Source organism: Diplotaxodon limnothrissa, linkage group LG15, assembly GCF_057381915.1.
Source record: "Diplotaxodon limnothrissa isolate DT_005_m linkage group LG15, D_limnothrissa_male_GT1.1, whole genome shotgun sequence".
In the NCBI taxonomy this organism is placed as follows: domain Eukaryota; kingdom Metazoa; phylum Chordata; class Actinopteri; order Cichliformes; family Cichlidae; genus Diplotaxodon; species Diplotaxodon limnothrissa.
Window position 1 is genome coordinate 27911302 of NC_140610.1, and position 15155 is coordinate 27926456.

A 15155-nucleotide genomic window follows, 5' to 3' on the forward strand; every position below is an offset into this window, starting at 1 on the left:
TGTTTAGCACCATCTTCTGTCAGTACGAAGCGTGACATCATGTGGTTGGCTAACAGACTCAGATTAGTTTATATTAGCTAAGCTAGCTCAGAGTTAAATAAACAGAGTAAGGGGATCACTATAGTGCTGCGGCAGTGAGTTTATGTTAAAGCAGGATATACTGTCAACTTTACTGTCTGTGTCTGTAGCAGGAATCTTAGCTTACACAGCACAGTCTGAGACAGGACAGCTGTCTCAGACCGGTGGGAGGACCCAGAGGAGAATGCCCAGTCTAAACCACAGCATCTCCCCATCAACAGCCAATCACAAATATTTCATGTTGTCATGGGTCTGATACAGGAGTGCCAAACTTAGAGGAGCTGTGGGCCACTGCTGGCACCGCCGTGTCATTGGAGGGCTACTTTAGTGTTCAAGTAGTACAAAATAAACAAACAAGAAAACACCCACAAATATTTCCTACAATGTAGTGTTTGTTTGTTTTGTTTTTTTAATTTCAAATATTGTACAACAAGACAATTTTTTTTTCACTCTTAGCTAACTGAAGCCTTTCATTGAACTACCAAATAAACACACTGGTCCTCTCTTTCTCTACATGGCAGCACTTCTATCATTTTGTTCGTATTTAACAAAATAAAAATGCAGACATTAATTTTTGACTCTCTCACTGAACTAATACAGCCAGTCCCTCAGCAAGTTTGTATGTAGACCCCTGGTCTAATATATACTTTGAATTATGAATCGTACTTCACTTCTCTGTGTGTGTGCACACTCCCTGACACAGTCCACAGCTGTGTGAGCCAAATCTTTACCTGCCTGATAGTACAATAGTGTCAACTACACTGTCTCCTGAACTCCAAATTAGCCGTAATGTTCTCGTTAGTAAAGCACTCTAGGACTGTTTGGAGGAGAGCCTGTTTGAGTCAGGTGACAGGTGGTTACCAGGAAGGAAGTGATTTTTCCTCCTCTGGCCGAGAGCAACGAGCGGTGCATGATGTGATCAGTGCTATTTTATCCAATAAAATAATATTTCTGTTCCCAAACACATCATGTTATGTTTACAACATAACAGTTTACAAGCCAAAGTGTTTGGACTCAAACAGGCTCTGTTAGTAAAGTATATCATAATATGATAAACTTTTCAGATTGGAGTGGTAAAGGAATCAAATATTTAGAACATATACTAGAAGAAACAGAATTTATTTCATTTGACGGACTAGTTACACAATATGGGATCAACAAGAAAAGATTTTTAGAATATCAACAAATTAAATCCATAGTAAAAAAAGACATTTAAACCGGGTCAAGTTGAACTACAAACACCACCAAGTGTGGTTCAATTTCTTACTTTTAAAACCCCCAAATTACTATCCAAAATATACAGAATGTTTTCTAAAACAGATGAATCAATATCACTTCCTAATGCAAAATTGGAAGCGGATTTATCAGTTAACTTAGACCTAAACTTCTGGTCTCAGACTTGCTTAAAAACCTTTCATCTAATCAGAAATCCCAGTCTTCAATTAATTCAATACAAAATATTACATAGAGTGCACTATACAGGTCATCGGATGTTCAAGATGGGCTTTACGTCTACCAACAACTGCTCACACTGCCAAACCAATTCACCGGACAATTATATCCACGCTCTTTGGTTCTGTCCACCAGTTCAGAAGTTTTGGCGCGAGATATGTGAAGACTTATCAAAGTGTCTGAAATGTAACATTCCAACTTCCCCCTTAGTGTGTTTGTTGGGCAGCTTGGATAATGTCACTTCAGAAAAGAATATAGCCCATATGGTTTTCACTGCCCTATGCATAGCCAAGAAAACAGTCCTCATGAATTGGAAAAATAAAAATAATCTTAATTCTAACCAATATAGAAATGATCTATTAGATTACATTAGTCTTGATACGGCTAGGGGAGGGTCTGTGCTGACGGACGTGGGTTACTGACCTGGTAGCCTGGCTGCCCCTGGGTGGGTCCGGGATGGGCGCTCCGTCTCTGGGCTGGGGCCCTGGCCGGGCCTCGGGGGCTTGGGTCCTGGTTGGTGTGTTGCCGGGGTTGTGGGCAGGTGGGTGCATGGGGGCCCAGCCCTGGCGCAGGGTGCCGCCGGTGCGTCGAGCCACCTGGGCCCCGGTCTGGATGGGCCTGGGCCCCCTTTCCCTGGCGTGTTGCGGAGTATGCGGAGTATGGGGGTGCCTACTGGGGTCAGCGGGGGAGCTGGCCCCAGGGAGGGGTCACTTGCCCCGCCCTTCCTTCCCTCCCCATCTCCAGCTGCCTCCCTCTTCCCGCTCCACCACAACCACCCACACATGCAGGGCCTTGGAGTAGGGGTGTGTCACCAGGGTGCAGAGGAGGCTACCCCCCCGTCCCCCCCCGTCCCCTTCTGGCTGCCTCTGCCTCAATTTTATCCCACAACTTAGACATTCACATTACTCACACTCTCATTACACATACATATAGGATCTTGGGGGTGGGCACGCTACATTGATTCCAAAAGACCGATCAGCAAGCACTCCAGCGGGTGGTGAAAGAAGCTGGCAGAATTATTGGAACAAGTCTGCCAGAGATCAGTAATATCTTCCCCACTCGCTGTCTGAGGAGGGTGCACAGTATCCTGCGGGACCAACATCACCCTGCGCGCCACCTTTTCCATCTGCTGCCCTCAGGGAGAAGGTACAGGTCTATACAGGCCAGAACATCCAGACTGGCCAACAGCCTGTATCCACAGGCTGTGAGGCTCCTGAACTCTCTGCCCCCCTCTCACGGACAATAACCATATCCAACTTCTTAATAGCAATGAACTGGTCTGCACTGGTGCATCATATCTTTATTCTCTTCCCCCTCCTGCCCCCCCCCCCCCCTCTTTCTTAAATAGATAACTATCATATCTGATATCATATCTCACAGTACAATAATATTGAATGGGTTGCATTGTTGTATTTTGTCATGTTTCTCAGGTCTTTGTCTGAATTTCTACGAACATTATTGCTAAGGATTGTCTTATTGCATTGGAGTCACACTGGGTTAAATATGTACACTTGGGTTTTAAGGGGTATTTATTATTTTCTTCTCTTTTTGGGTTGTATGGAAGCCCCAAACGCAATTTCATTGTTCTTGACAATGACAATAAATAAATACTACATACTACTACTACTACGACCATCAGGGTGTACACCTCACCCCTGGCGTCGTTGCCCACGTCTCAATTTTAAATACACGTAGACATTGAGGGCTAGCAGGAGGGACTATGCGCTTACCTGCTGTTCTCTGGCAGGTAGCTCCATGCCCTCCTGGGTTTTAAATGCACCTTAGAACACACATGCATCAACACTACAATGAGCGGGTGGAGGGAGGTTTGGAGTCTTCTCTCACCCCCGTTCTCTGCGGCCTGCTGGAGCGGGGGGGCTAGAAGGAGGAGTTGGCTGTCCGACTGCGGTCTGGAGTGTGGGGCCTCCCTGCTGCTGCGGAGTCGGGGCGGTCTGCCTCTCCCCACCGCAGGGAAAAGGGTAACACCACCTGGGTCTGGGTGCAGTTCCCCCCTCCAGGGGCAAGGGTACCTAGACCCGGTTCGTAGAGTACGCTTGGGGAGTGTGATCGTGTGTACAACGTCTCTTTATGTTTGTCTCCACGTTGGTTGAGTGTTGAGTAATTGCATATGAGAGCATGAGGGTGGGAATGGATGTCTGTGTCTATATGTCAGGTTGGGTATCAGACGCCACCTCTCTGGGGACATCTCAGGCCCTCCAAGGTTTGGAGGCCTATCTCCCCCCACCACCACTTCCCCTGCCAGTGGCGGACTCCCTCAGACATCGTGCGTTGGTGGTTCTTTGTGTCTGGGGATGGGCGTCCAGGTACACACCGGCTCACTCCTTGGCGGCCGCTTATCGGGGCCTGGAGCCTTGGGCTCGCTCGGGCCACTTCGGAGGTGGGGTGCCCCCGGCCTCTCGGCCTGGGGCTCGGTCACTCAGGCACGGCTGGCTGCCGGCGGAGCTCACGGGCACGTCACTGCAACCCCCCCTGGCTTCTGCTCCGCGGCTGCTGAGTGAGCCCTCATCTGGGACTCTCCTCAGCTCTTTCTGGGACAGTGGCGCGGCTGCCCCTCTGTTGGTCTTCCTTGGTCTCTTGTGTTCTGGGGGCCTCTGGATGTCTGGAGTTTTGATCTCCTCCATACCTGCTTCATGCCCTGGAGTACGGGGCAGTGGCTCCCCACAGCCTCTAGCAGATCATTACATTAAAGAACCTTTTAAAAAAAAACAAGCGCGTCCATGCTCACAGGGGTACACACGGGTGATCACACCCACAAACTACACCCTTTTTGGCTCCTACCTCAAAGCACACTGTGTTCTGTTGATCTTATGTGCTGCACAATAATGTTTAATATTTAGTATTTACTGTCATATTCCCACATATAATTGTGATGTTGTTTATTCTATTACTCTTGTTCTCTTCTCTGTTAGACCTTGTCTCAGCTGATCAGAGCGGTGGTAAAGCTGAACTCATTACAGGTTCAGACTGAGCTGAGTACAGTGACCGGTTGTTATACACTCAAAGCCTCATTCACTCAGGCACTTTCTTCTATGTGCAGTCACACACAATCAGCAACTCGGGATTAGTATTTTGCCTGAGGCATGTAGACTGGAGTAGACGGGGAGTGAACCACCACAGTTCTAATTACTATGTGAGCTGCTCTTCCTCCTGAGCTACACTCTAAATCAGCGGTCCCCAACCTTTTTTCCGCCACGGACCGACAATATTTTCATGGACCGGCCTTTAAGGTGTCGCGGATAAATACAACACAATAAAACTAGTACTGGTACCGAAAAAAAGATTTATTCATAACACACGTGAAAAGACCCAGGAAAACTGAGTTAACGAAAAAAACGATAACAAACTAACGATAAAAACCGATAAAAACCCTGAAAACCATACATTTCACACCCGAGTCTCACTCTCGCAGCCCGGTACCAAATGACTCACGGACCGGTACCGGTCCGTGGCCCGGGGGTTGGGGACCGCTGCTCTAAATGACCAACACGATCAGAGGTTTAAATGAAGACATGCAGCACACACAGTGTGAGAGAAACTACGTGCATCACAATCACATTCAGAAAGTTTAGTTTGACCATTAAGGGATCATTCTGCTGTATTTCTTTCATGGACCTGGGTCTCTGATGTCAGGTTTGTGTTTGGACTGTTTGAATCTAGTTGAAATGATATTCTACATTGGGTTAGATTCTCTGAGGGGTTTATGTTTGGTTTTCTTGTGCTTATAAGTTCTTATTAGATCGTTTAGTTTCTGTTTAGTTTCTAAACAAATGTATGCTATACCTTCTAATGATACCGCCTAAGGGAAGCATGTATAATGTAAACAGAATTGGTTGTAGCACTGAACCCTGTGGAACTCTATAATTAACCTTAGTGTGTGAAGAGGACTCTCCATTTAAATGAACAAATAGGACTTTATTAGATAGATATTATACAAAACACTGCACCATAGTATCTGTAAAATTTACAGCATGCTCTATCACTCTAATAGAATATTATGGTCAACAGTATCGAACGCTGCACTGAGGTCCAGCGGGATAAGCACAGAGATGAGTCCAATATCAGTGGCCATAAGAAGTAGCGATGGGATTCCCGGCTCTTTTTAGAGAACCGGCTCTTTCGGCTCCAAAACCGTCTCTTCAGGTTGTTTTGTTGCTTTAATTAATTTATTATTAACAATAATATAAAATTCTGGACAAAAGGAATTACTAATGTAAAAAAAAAGTGGGTTTATTTATATATGTTTATTAGGGGTGCAACGATACACAAAATTCACGGTTCGGTTCGGTTCGATACTTTGGTGTCACGGTTCGATATTTTTTTGATACAAAAAAAATGTTCATGCCTTTTTAATTTGTCATTTAATAAAATTATAAATATATATTTTAACTCAAAAGTACAGTTAAATTTTATGTTGCTGAAACAAAAAAGTAATAAAAAAAAAAAATATATCTCAGGGCTCGCAAAATTTCAAATTCCCTGGTAGCCCTTTGGGCAGGGACTCTTCAGTTTTTGGTACCCCAAAATAAATTTAAGTAGCCCGAATAAAAAAGAGCAATTTTTTGATTGATGTTTTGTTTCCTGTTTTGTTTCCTTTACAATATTATACATTAAAGTATAATATTGTATAATTATATAATATTAACTTCTTATCTTGTGCGCGTTTTTTATTTTGACAGCAAATGCGCACCTGCGGACCACTTATGTGCACCCCTGGTTATATACCTCGTCATATTGCAGCCACAGAAATTCTTTTGTCCATGAAACCATAAAGCTGAACTTTCTTTTTGCCTTATAGTCTGATTTGTCATAACTTTTCCATTTTGTGGTAAGCTTTTCTTTGGCTGTCACTTCTTCACCCTGACCTGTCTTATTTGGCTCAGCAGAACTAAAATATATATCCTGCTGCTTTTACACATGCACTCACATAACGCTCAGCGACTCTCTGCACGATCAACCTCTCACATGTTTAAGCTTGCTGCGGGAGATTTCACTTGTCATGTTTGCATAGTAAGCTAACGATTGATAAGACGATGTCAGAGGAATTGGTGCGCAAATTATCGTCACTCACCAATCAGTGCTGACGCTCTCTATACACAGTTCGTGCGATTGCAAAGTGAAAGCAAAATACAAGCGCAAATTCAAACGCGATTTAAATATGTCACATATTGACAGTGGCTCACCCATGCCAATGACATAATTACCCAGCTACATTTCCGAAAGAATGCAAAAGCATTGACATATATTTTTCCTTCCTACGATAGCCCGACGGGCAGGGCAGAGATGGATTTTGGTAGCCCGACTGGAAAAATCGCTAGCCCCGGGACGTGGGGCTAGCGATTTTGCGAGCCCTGTATCTGATTGAGGAATCACTCATCTTTGGAAAAGGAAGTTTATTATAGAGAAATGGCTCTTTCCAAAATAAAAGCTATACTATACACTTCTTCTGGGCTATATTCTCAGCAGCATATTAAACATATCAGGTCCCCATAAGGAGAATCATGTGCTAACGGCTGTCTAAATAACTCGGGTAAAGTTTGTAGCATGCGTGCTTGTTGTTTTTGTCTGCTTCCACTTGTCTTTGCACGAGGATGATGTCGGAGTAAATGTGCAGTCATATTCGTTGTGTTCCCACTAGTGCTGTCAGCGTTAATCTCGTTGAAATGACGTTAATGCCACAACACGGCAAATCTCCGTTAACGAGCTACCGCGGATCGCCCCGTGTGTGGGGCTGGACGGCCAACACGTTAACGAGCTAACTGCGCTAACACACTAGTTCCCACCAATGTAATTGAGCATTGCGTGGCACATCCGACATACTGTTTTACTTTAGTCCATGACGCGCTTACCTTCAGGGTCATACGTCACATGAAAACCAAAATAGTTCCAAATGCCACATCTGAATTAGGGTGGGGGAGGTTCAGTTTGCCATGTTGCAAGGAGAGCTTAACTTCTGTCTCGCTAGCTTGCCCTGCGCGCAGTGAATCTGCATTCGACTACTCCGCCTAGGCTGCACTGTCGAGCGCAGATCCACTGAGCACTCAACACAGACAGCATCGTCAGAAGGAAAGTTGATAAAATAAATGATAAATTTTGTATTGTTCGATACATATGCATACCGAACCGAAAGCACTGTATCGAACGGTTCAATATCGATACGAGTATTGTTGCACCCCTAATGTTTATATATAAATATATGCGGTGGCCCCTAGACACAAAGCACGTACAAATTCCAAAACACATTTCTAGCTTTAACGGAATTTCCAAAACAGCTACCTAGATCACTTAAATTACACAATTGAAAGCATGAAAGCATATGTGTATTGTTTGTATATTTATACACAAGCACTCATATATGCAGCGTGTTGTGCGCTCTGCTGAGAAGGTGATTGGCTGCAGACTCCCATCTTTGCAGGACCTGTACACCTCCAGGACATTGCGGCGTGCAGCTCGGATCTTAGCTGACCCTTCTCACCCTGGTCACAGTCTGTTTGACCTGCTCCCCTCAGGCAGGAGGCTCCGGTCCATTCGCACCAGAACCTCTCACCATAAGAACAGTTTCTTCCCCTCTGCTGTTGGACACATGAACAATAACCATATGACTATCCCCGCCACTAACACATGACCCTACGCTGTGTTCACTGTATCATTCCATGTTTGGCACTGATCACCACCTGCACTCATGTATATATCTTTCAACGTAGCACTCTTAATTCTTACTCTCATGTATATATCTCATGTATATCTCATGCACATATCTTTCCACGTAGCACTTTTAATTCTTATCCCTACTTTTTTTCCATGTCTATTTAAGTGTTATTTATGACACCATGTTCGCACTGAAGCACCGCAGCAATTTCCTAATGTTGTAAACCTGCTCAACATTTGGCAATAAACCCCATTCTGATTCTGATTCTGATTCTGATATATATTCAAATAATAATTAAAAAAAAGTTCATTTACCTGTTACTACCACACACCAAATCCGGTCGTTGGTACTGGCTTGTGTAGCCACTAGGTAACAAAAGCTCAACACTGCGCCCAGCATCCTGGAGCACTTCTGTTGTGTTTTGTACGTGTTTTGAGTTTTTATGTGCTTTTGAGTTTTTACATGCTTTGGAGTTTGTACGTGCTTTGGAGTTTGTACGTGTTTTGGAGTTTGTATGTGTTTGTACGTGCTTTGTCTCCAGGGGCCATACAAATACAAAAACCAACTATTCACACTTCAACTTTTAACTGTTTAAATTTTCAGCTTTTTCCTTTTAAACTAATTTAAAATGAAACAACACAAAACACTGCAAACCACAACACAATTAAATATAAATTAAAATATGAAAACAAAAAGAACATGCATATTCTCTGTCATATGGACCTGCATGAATAAACTTTCTGAATCCTTTATCATCTGCAACTGAAAATAGATGTGGATGATTACTATACCTTTCTAATGTGACGTTGTTGTCCCTGGCTCTCTTTCTCTGTCTCTCTGTGATGGATGCATGCAACCACACAACTGAGATACTTAGTTACCTGACCTCCGCTCCAGTCCTTCCTGGTTTGGCTGAAAGAGGAGGCTGAGGGTAGAGCTGGTTTAAATGCAGAAGCCAATAAAGTGGACTGGACCATCTATTATGATCATGCAGGGGGAATGGGGTTCTTCTTGAATGATGGTTAGCTGTTATCTCTTTAGTTTTCACCTTTGGTGTATATAATGGTTTATTCATTTGCTGTATAACTGGAGCTGTTTCTCATTTGGGCAGGTCAGTTTGTTGAGTTATGCTTTTGTTAAGTGACTTTGGAGTAGCGTTCTGTTAAGTTAACCTCTTTTATGGGCCCACTTGGTTCTTAAAAACTTTATTTTTTGTTATTTTGAATTTTTGTAATCATCTTGTCCTTTTTGGGGGTATAATAAAACCCATTTTTTTGAAGATTACATTTGTGCCTGTGTGTTCCTGGCTGCTTGGATCATGACACTCTCCCTCCTGCTCTGTTCCTGTGCTACTGAGTGTAACTACCGCCCCTCCCCCCTCTTCCCAGCGCAAAGCACAAGGCTCGCATGCGGAGTGAAGTGGAAAAAAAGTGCGAGAGAGAGGGTGAGAGAAAGAAAGAAAAAAAACCCCCCACGGCTCACGATAAGGAGCCGGCTCGCGTCGTTCACGTCAAAGATCCGGCTCTAAGAGCCATTTCGTTCGCGACCGACACATCACTAATAAGAAGATCATTTGTAACCTTCACTAAAGCTGTTTACTGTAAGTGTCAATCCACCGACGCACTGACTGATAGTGTTAAAAACTCCCAATCCTTTTAATCTTTGGGCTGAAGGAAGGACACTACTCGGTGTATAAATGCTCAATCAACAATTCTTTATTCCCATACAATTCAACACTTATGAGCACAAGCCATCATGATGGGGAGAGATGCATGAAGAGGGTCACAGCAAATCTCAAAATGGTGACGGGTTACTCAGCTCCTTATAGCCTCTAGTGGCCCCCACCTAGTCGTAAAAGCCTAAACATTCACATTCTTTCTCTCACACGGCGCCTAAGTTATGACCTCGGCTCCTGATTTTTCTGCTCTCTGTAAAGGTGGGGGTATGGAATGTGGTCTGTCTCTTCTATTATCGGTACAAGGTCCTCTGCACACAAAATTCTCTTCATGATTCAGCAGTATGAAATGTCAAGAAAACAGTGTAACACATTCAACAGTGTCGAATAATACAGGTCAATCCAATAGATCTAATGATTTTTCACACTCTTTTAAGTCAGAAGTATAATGCAAACTAAAACTACATACTGATCACACACTCTATACTAAGAAGTATAATATGACCTACAGCAGTATCCTAATTCAACTACTTCAATTACAGATATAAGATAACATATAATAACAGAATAATCTCACAATAGACAGCCTGCTCTTCCTCCTGAGCAACAGCTCATGTGTTTGTGAGGTTGTCTTTAAAGTATCGGCCTGTAACATCCTGTATTGTGCTGCACAGATATGAAGAAACAACACAAAAACTGCTGACTCCTCAAACATTTCAGGAAAGTAGTCCAACATTTAGCAATCACAAAAACAGGAAGTCTCACCCTTCTGCTTTCTCCAGAAAAAGTGAAAAAGTTGCTGAGTATGGGAGACTTGTATGGTTGGCTGTGATTGGAAGATGAAACAAGGTTAGTTGGTTGGAAACAAAACAACCACACAGGAATAAGAATGAGAATCATCATTTCTCCTGTCAGACTGTTTTTGTTCAAAGGAGACAAGGACAAAGAGAAACACCATTGCTGCAGTATTCAGTGTGTTATTGTTACGCCTTGTTATTGGATAAAGCACCGACTCTTCAGCTGTCAGAGAAGCAGTGATATCTCTGTAAAAACAGTAACTGCATCATTTAAACGAGCCTTTTATTTTCTAAGCAGGTGTAAAAGACACTGAAACACCTCTTGTTTCTCATCATCATCATCATGGAGTCATCATCGATGCTGCTCTTCATCCTTCTCTGGACTGTCGGAAGGAGTGAGGTTCAAGGTAAGAAACGGCCAAATGACCGTGAGTGACATCATTAAATCATGCTCCTCGATCGTGATCTTTAAAACATGTCTCAGTTTCACTGATCTGAGTTCAGACTGATTTCAGCTCTAAGAGACATCTGATTAGTTCACAGCTTCTGCTTGTTGAGTTTATTCCACTCTCTTGTTTCTTTTGAATTCTTTTGTTTGTGTCAGCTTGTGGAGCTGTTTTTTTTCCCCACTGAACTGTTTTCATGTATTTATGCTGTTGTTGTTGCTGCTGTTTTACGTTTATTTTAGTGGTAAAGCTCACAAGTTTTTTCATCACAGAGCTGCTCTAGATAACCAGGAGCTCTGTGAGGTCATCCTGTCTCCTTGTCTTTTTTCCTGCAGATCTGTCGGGGAAACAGTTCACATTTCCCAGCGACCCCAAAGGCATAAACCAGCCCCGCGTTGCTCTTCGTGCTAACACCCGCTTGATCACTGTCATGACTGTATGCCTTCGCTTCTTCTCCCAGCTGAACCGGATGCAGGGACTCTTCTCTTTGGCCACCCGAGACCACTCAAATGCTCTGATGCTAAATAAAGACGCTGAGGGGTCCTACAAGGTCCACGCGGGCGACGACACCTACATCTTCACAAAGCTACCCACCAACAGGATGGACTGGAACTCGGTCTGTTGGACCTGGGACTCTCGGACCGGGCTGACCCAGCTGTGGCTGAACGGACTTCGAACCTCACAGAAGTTGGTGGGACAGAACTATCTGGTCAATGGTGATCTGAGCATCATTGTCGGTCAGGAGCAGGATGCGTACGGAGGTGGGTTCGACAGGAATGACTCGTTTGAAGGTGACATTACCGACCTGCACATGTGGGACCGGGTGGTGTCTGCGTGCGACCTCAGGTCCTACATGAATCAGGGCTCCTTCTCTCCGGGAAACCTCCTCAACTGGAACAACCTGAACTTTGATGTGTCAGGGAACGTCTCCATCCAGGATGCAGATTTTGAGGAACCAGTCTGTCAGTAAAGTGTTCTTACTGTGAGCGTAGGGCTTCAAGTTCCAGCTTCAAGCACTTTTTATGAAACAGCAGCCATTCGGTGGATGCTTCATGCTGGCTGATGCTGTGTCATCGTTTCCAGATCAATTAAAGTTCCGATGTCTCATTCTGCTCGGCTTAATTTATTTATTCACAAGATTTACACCAACATAATCCAGTCAGCACGTCACAGGTAGTGGAGGTAAACGAAGTCACTGCTATATGGTCACACCTGCACACTGAAGCCAGCACGCAGGTGTAGATTATGCATTTAAAAGCCTCAGGGTTAGCATTTGGCTGCTGCCATTTTAGTGAGAACTAAGCTATGAGCTAATGCCAGCTAGCTTATGATGACGATGAAGCTTTATTTGTCACTTGCAGTTGCCTGCAGCGAAACTGGACCTCTTCTGACCATACATATGTTACACAAACATCACATCAGGGAGACAGGTCAGAACAGGTACCGTAAAGAAAAACAATGTACAGCACAGTAGGTGGTGGAGGAGAAGACAACTCTACTCGGACTGAGCTCCTGGTAGGAGTTTGAGGGGAATGTATGTCAGTGTCTGTATATGTGTGTGTGTGTGTGTGTGTGTGTGCATGTGCATATGTTTCCTGTGTTCAACTGAGAGAGTTTTCATTCACCCGGTTTAGCAAAATTAAACAGTCCTGTAGGAAGTAGCGGTTTTTGATATGGGAGACACGGGCGGTTGCCCGGGGCGGCAAACACACTGACCTACACCACCAAACCATCGCACACACCAACCTGTAAATGCTCTTTTGCACAATATTATTACTAGATATATTATATATTATTATTTTTTTTGCACTAACTTGTCTTGTAGCACCTTGGTTCCTGGAGGAACGTTGTTTCGCCTCACTGTGTATTTTTAAACTGTATATGGTTGAAGTGACAATAAAGTTGAACTTGGACTTGGACTTGGACTGGTGGGGGGCGGCATCACGGGCATTGGCAAAAAATAATAATAATTTGCTCGTACTCAACCTGCCCCGACGTCAGCCAGCACATTTTGGGAATGTCTATCGCGCATTTGCAGGGAGTAAGGGCGCCCTCGTTTGCGAGGTGTGCCTGCTGCTTGCGGCACAGGGAGGAGAGGGCGGGGTTGCGGGTGATTTTCTGGCTGGCTGGAGCAGCATTTAATAACCAACTCACAAAATAAAAGAAAATAAAAACAAGCCAACAAACACGAAAACACCAGACATAATGATACAGACTTAAAATTTGCACTGATGTTTTTTCTAAATTCTGTATGCGAAAAGTGAGCGTGAGAGCCCTTGGTGCACCTGCACTTTATTGTCATCTCCGCTACATACAGTACAGTATATAGAGAGACAAGACGACAGGGCTCCAGTTACAGCAATGCAAGTAAACAAACAATAAATATAAGAAGAGTAAGAAAAAAATATACACAAGGGATCAATAACAATTTAAAATTTAGATTTTACAGTTTGATGATTTAAAGTCTCACACACAACCTGTTGAAAGACGAGGGGGGCGGCGGGGGGGGGGGGGGGGGGGTGGCTGCTTCCAAATAGAGCACATTTCATTCCACTGCAGGGCAACCTGCCACTGCATGTGGCGAATAAAATTTGAACTTGAACTTGAACTTGAACATTTCATTCATAATGTTGTAAATCCAAATCCATTATGTAGTCATGATTTGAATCCTGGGTTGTGCGAAATCCCAGAAATAAAACCTAGACAATGCATATCTGTGAACTAAGGTGTAGGCTTATTAGGTTATGTTGTGGTCAACCTCGCGTTAGGGGATGGGTGTTCATACTGGAGTGCAAAATGAAAACCAATGGAAGATGGACAAGAAAAGTTCAAAGCCATCAGGAGCTCCACAGGGAGTGTTCACCCAGGGCGCCAAACAGGCTAGGACCGCCACTGCCTGTAGGTATAAATCTTATATGTCCTCAATTGACAGTCCTGCCTGGCACACAAATTGTCACTTCTGCCACTCTTCCATTGTGTATCCGGCAGGAAACGTCCCTCCCAATGATGGGAGTAATGGCGTTATAAGTAATGGCGTTACTAATGGTGTTACTTTTTTCAGTAACCTAACTAATTACTATTTCTATCGCTACAACGCCGTTACCGCCACTAACAAAAAAATGTGGTGCCGTTGCGTTACTATTTTTCAACAAACAGACGGTTGAAGCTGTGTTCAGCTACGTAAGTAATCTGAGCGCTACAGCTTTAAGTAGCTGCGCGCACAACACCTGGAGCTAGGGGGCAAAACAATCGCATGAGTGCTGCTGTTTGGCTGAGGAAGAATAAAGTAGTCGTGGTAAACCAATCACATGGTAAATGGCCTGTATTTATATAGTGCTTTACTAGTCCCTAAGGACCCCAAAGCGCTTTACACATCCGGTCATCCACCCATTCACGCACACATTCACACACTGGTGATGGCAAGCTGCATTGTAGCCACAGCCACCCTGGGGCGCACTGACAGAGGCGAGGCTGCCGGACACTGGCGCCACCGGGCCCTCTGACCACCACCAGTAGGCAACGAGGGAAGTGTCTCGCCCAAGGACACAACGACCGAGACTGTCCAAGCCGGGGCTTGAACCAGCAACCTTCCGATTACAAGGCCAACTCTTGAGCCACGATTGCCACTTCAAGATGACAAAGCAACAAGGTGCTATATACCAGCTTTTAAATTGTGTTGATAGGCCACGTAAAACCAGATAAACAATGATAAACAATATATACGTGTGTTTTTTCCTGAATACTTTCGTCACGTTTACTGTCTAAGGACAGAGCAAGCAAGCACTCTCTGCTCATGACCAAAAAATAAAAAAAAACAAAACAAAAAATACCCCTTTTGTGTTGGTGGAAATATGTACCACGTCGACCAATCAAAAAATGATATGGCAACATGACATTTGGTTGTTTAGGAAGATGGGGAAGTTTTAGGAGTGTGTGAGAGAGAAAGAAAGAGAGAAAGAAAGAGAGCAGAAAAAAGAGAGAGAGCGAGTTCTGAGATGTGAGAGATTTGTGACATTTAGCGTGTTTGGAGTGTGTAGTTT

General features: G+C 44.0%; 1 protein-coding gene across 1 annotated transcript; it reads left to right on the forward strand.

Annotated features, from left to right (window-relative positions):
• The first annotated feature begins 11012 nt into the window (after positions 1–11012).
• On the forward strand, positions 11013–12085 carry LOC146617694 (C-reactive protein-like). The gene is made up of 2 exons (XM_085372967.1): positions 11013–11076; positions 11451–12085. The coding sequence occupies exons 1-2, from the start codon at positions 11013–11015 to the stop codon at positions 12083–12085; spliced, it is 699 nt and encodes a 232-aa protein (XP_085229093.1).
• Positions 12086–15155: the final 3070 nt, after the last annotated feature.

Excerpts from the sequence above, each read along its gene's own strand:
- LOC146617694 (XM_085372967.1), top strand. The coding sequence starts at position 11,013 with ATGGAGTCATCATCGATGCTGCTCTTCATCCTTCTCTGGACTGTCGGA. Across the intron at positions 11,077-11,450 it reads CGGAAGGAGTGAGGTTCAAG|ATCTGTCGGGGAAACAGTTC; the intron begins GTAAGAAACGGC and ends TTTTTCCTGCAG.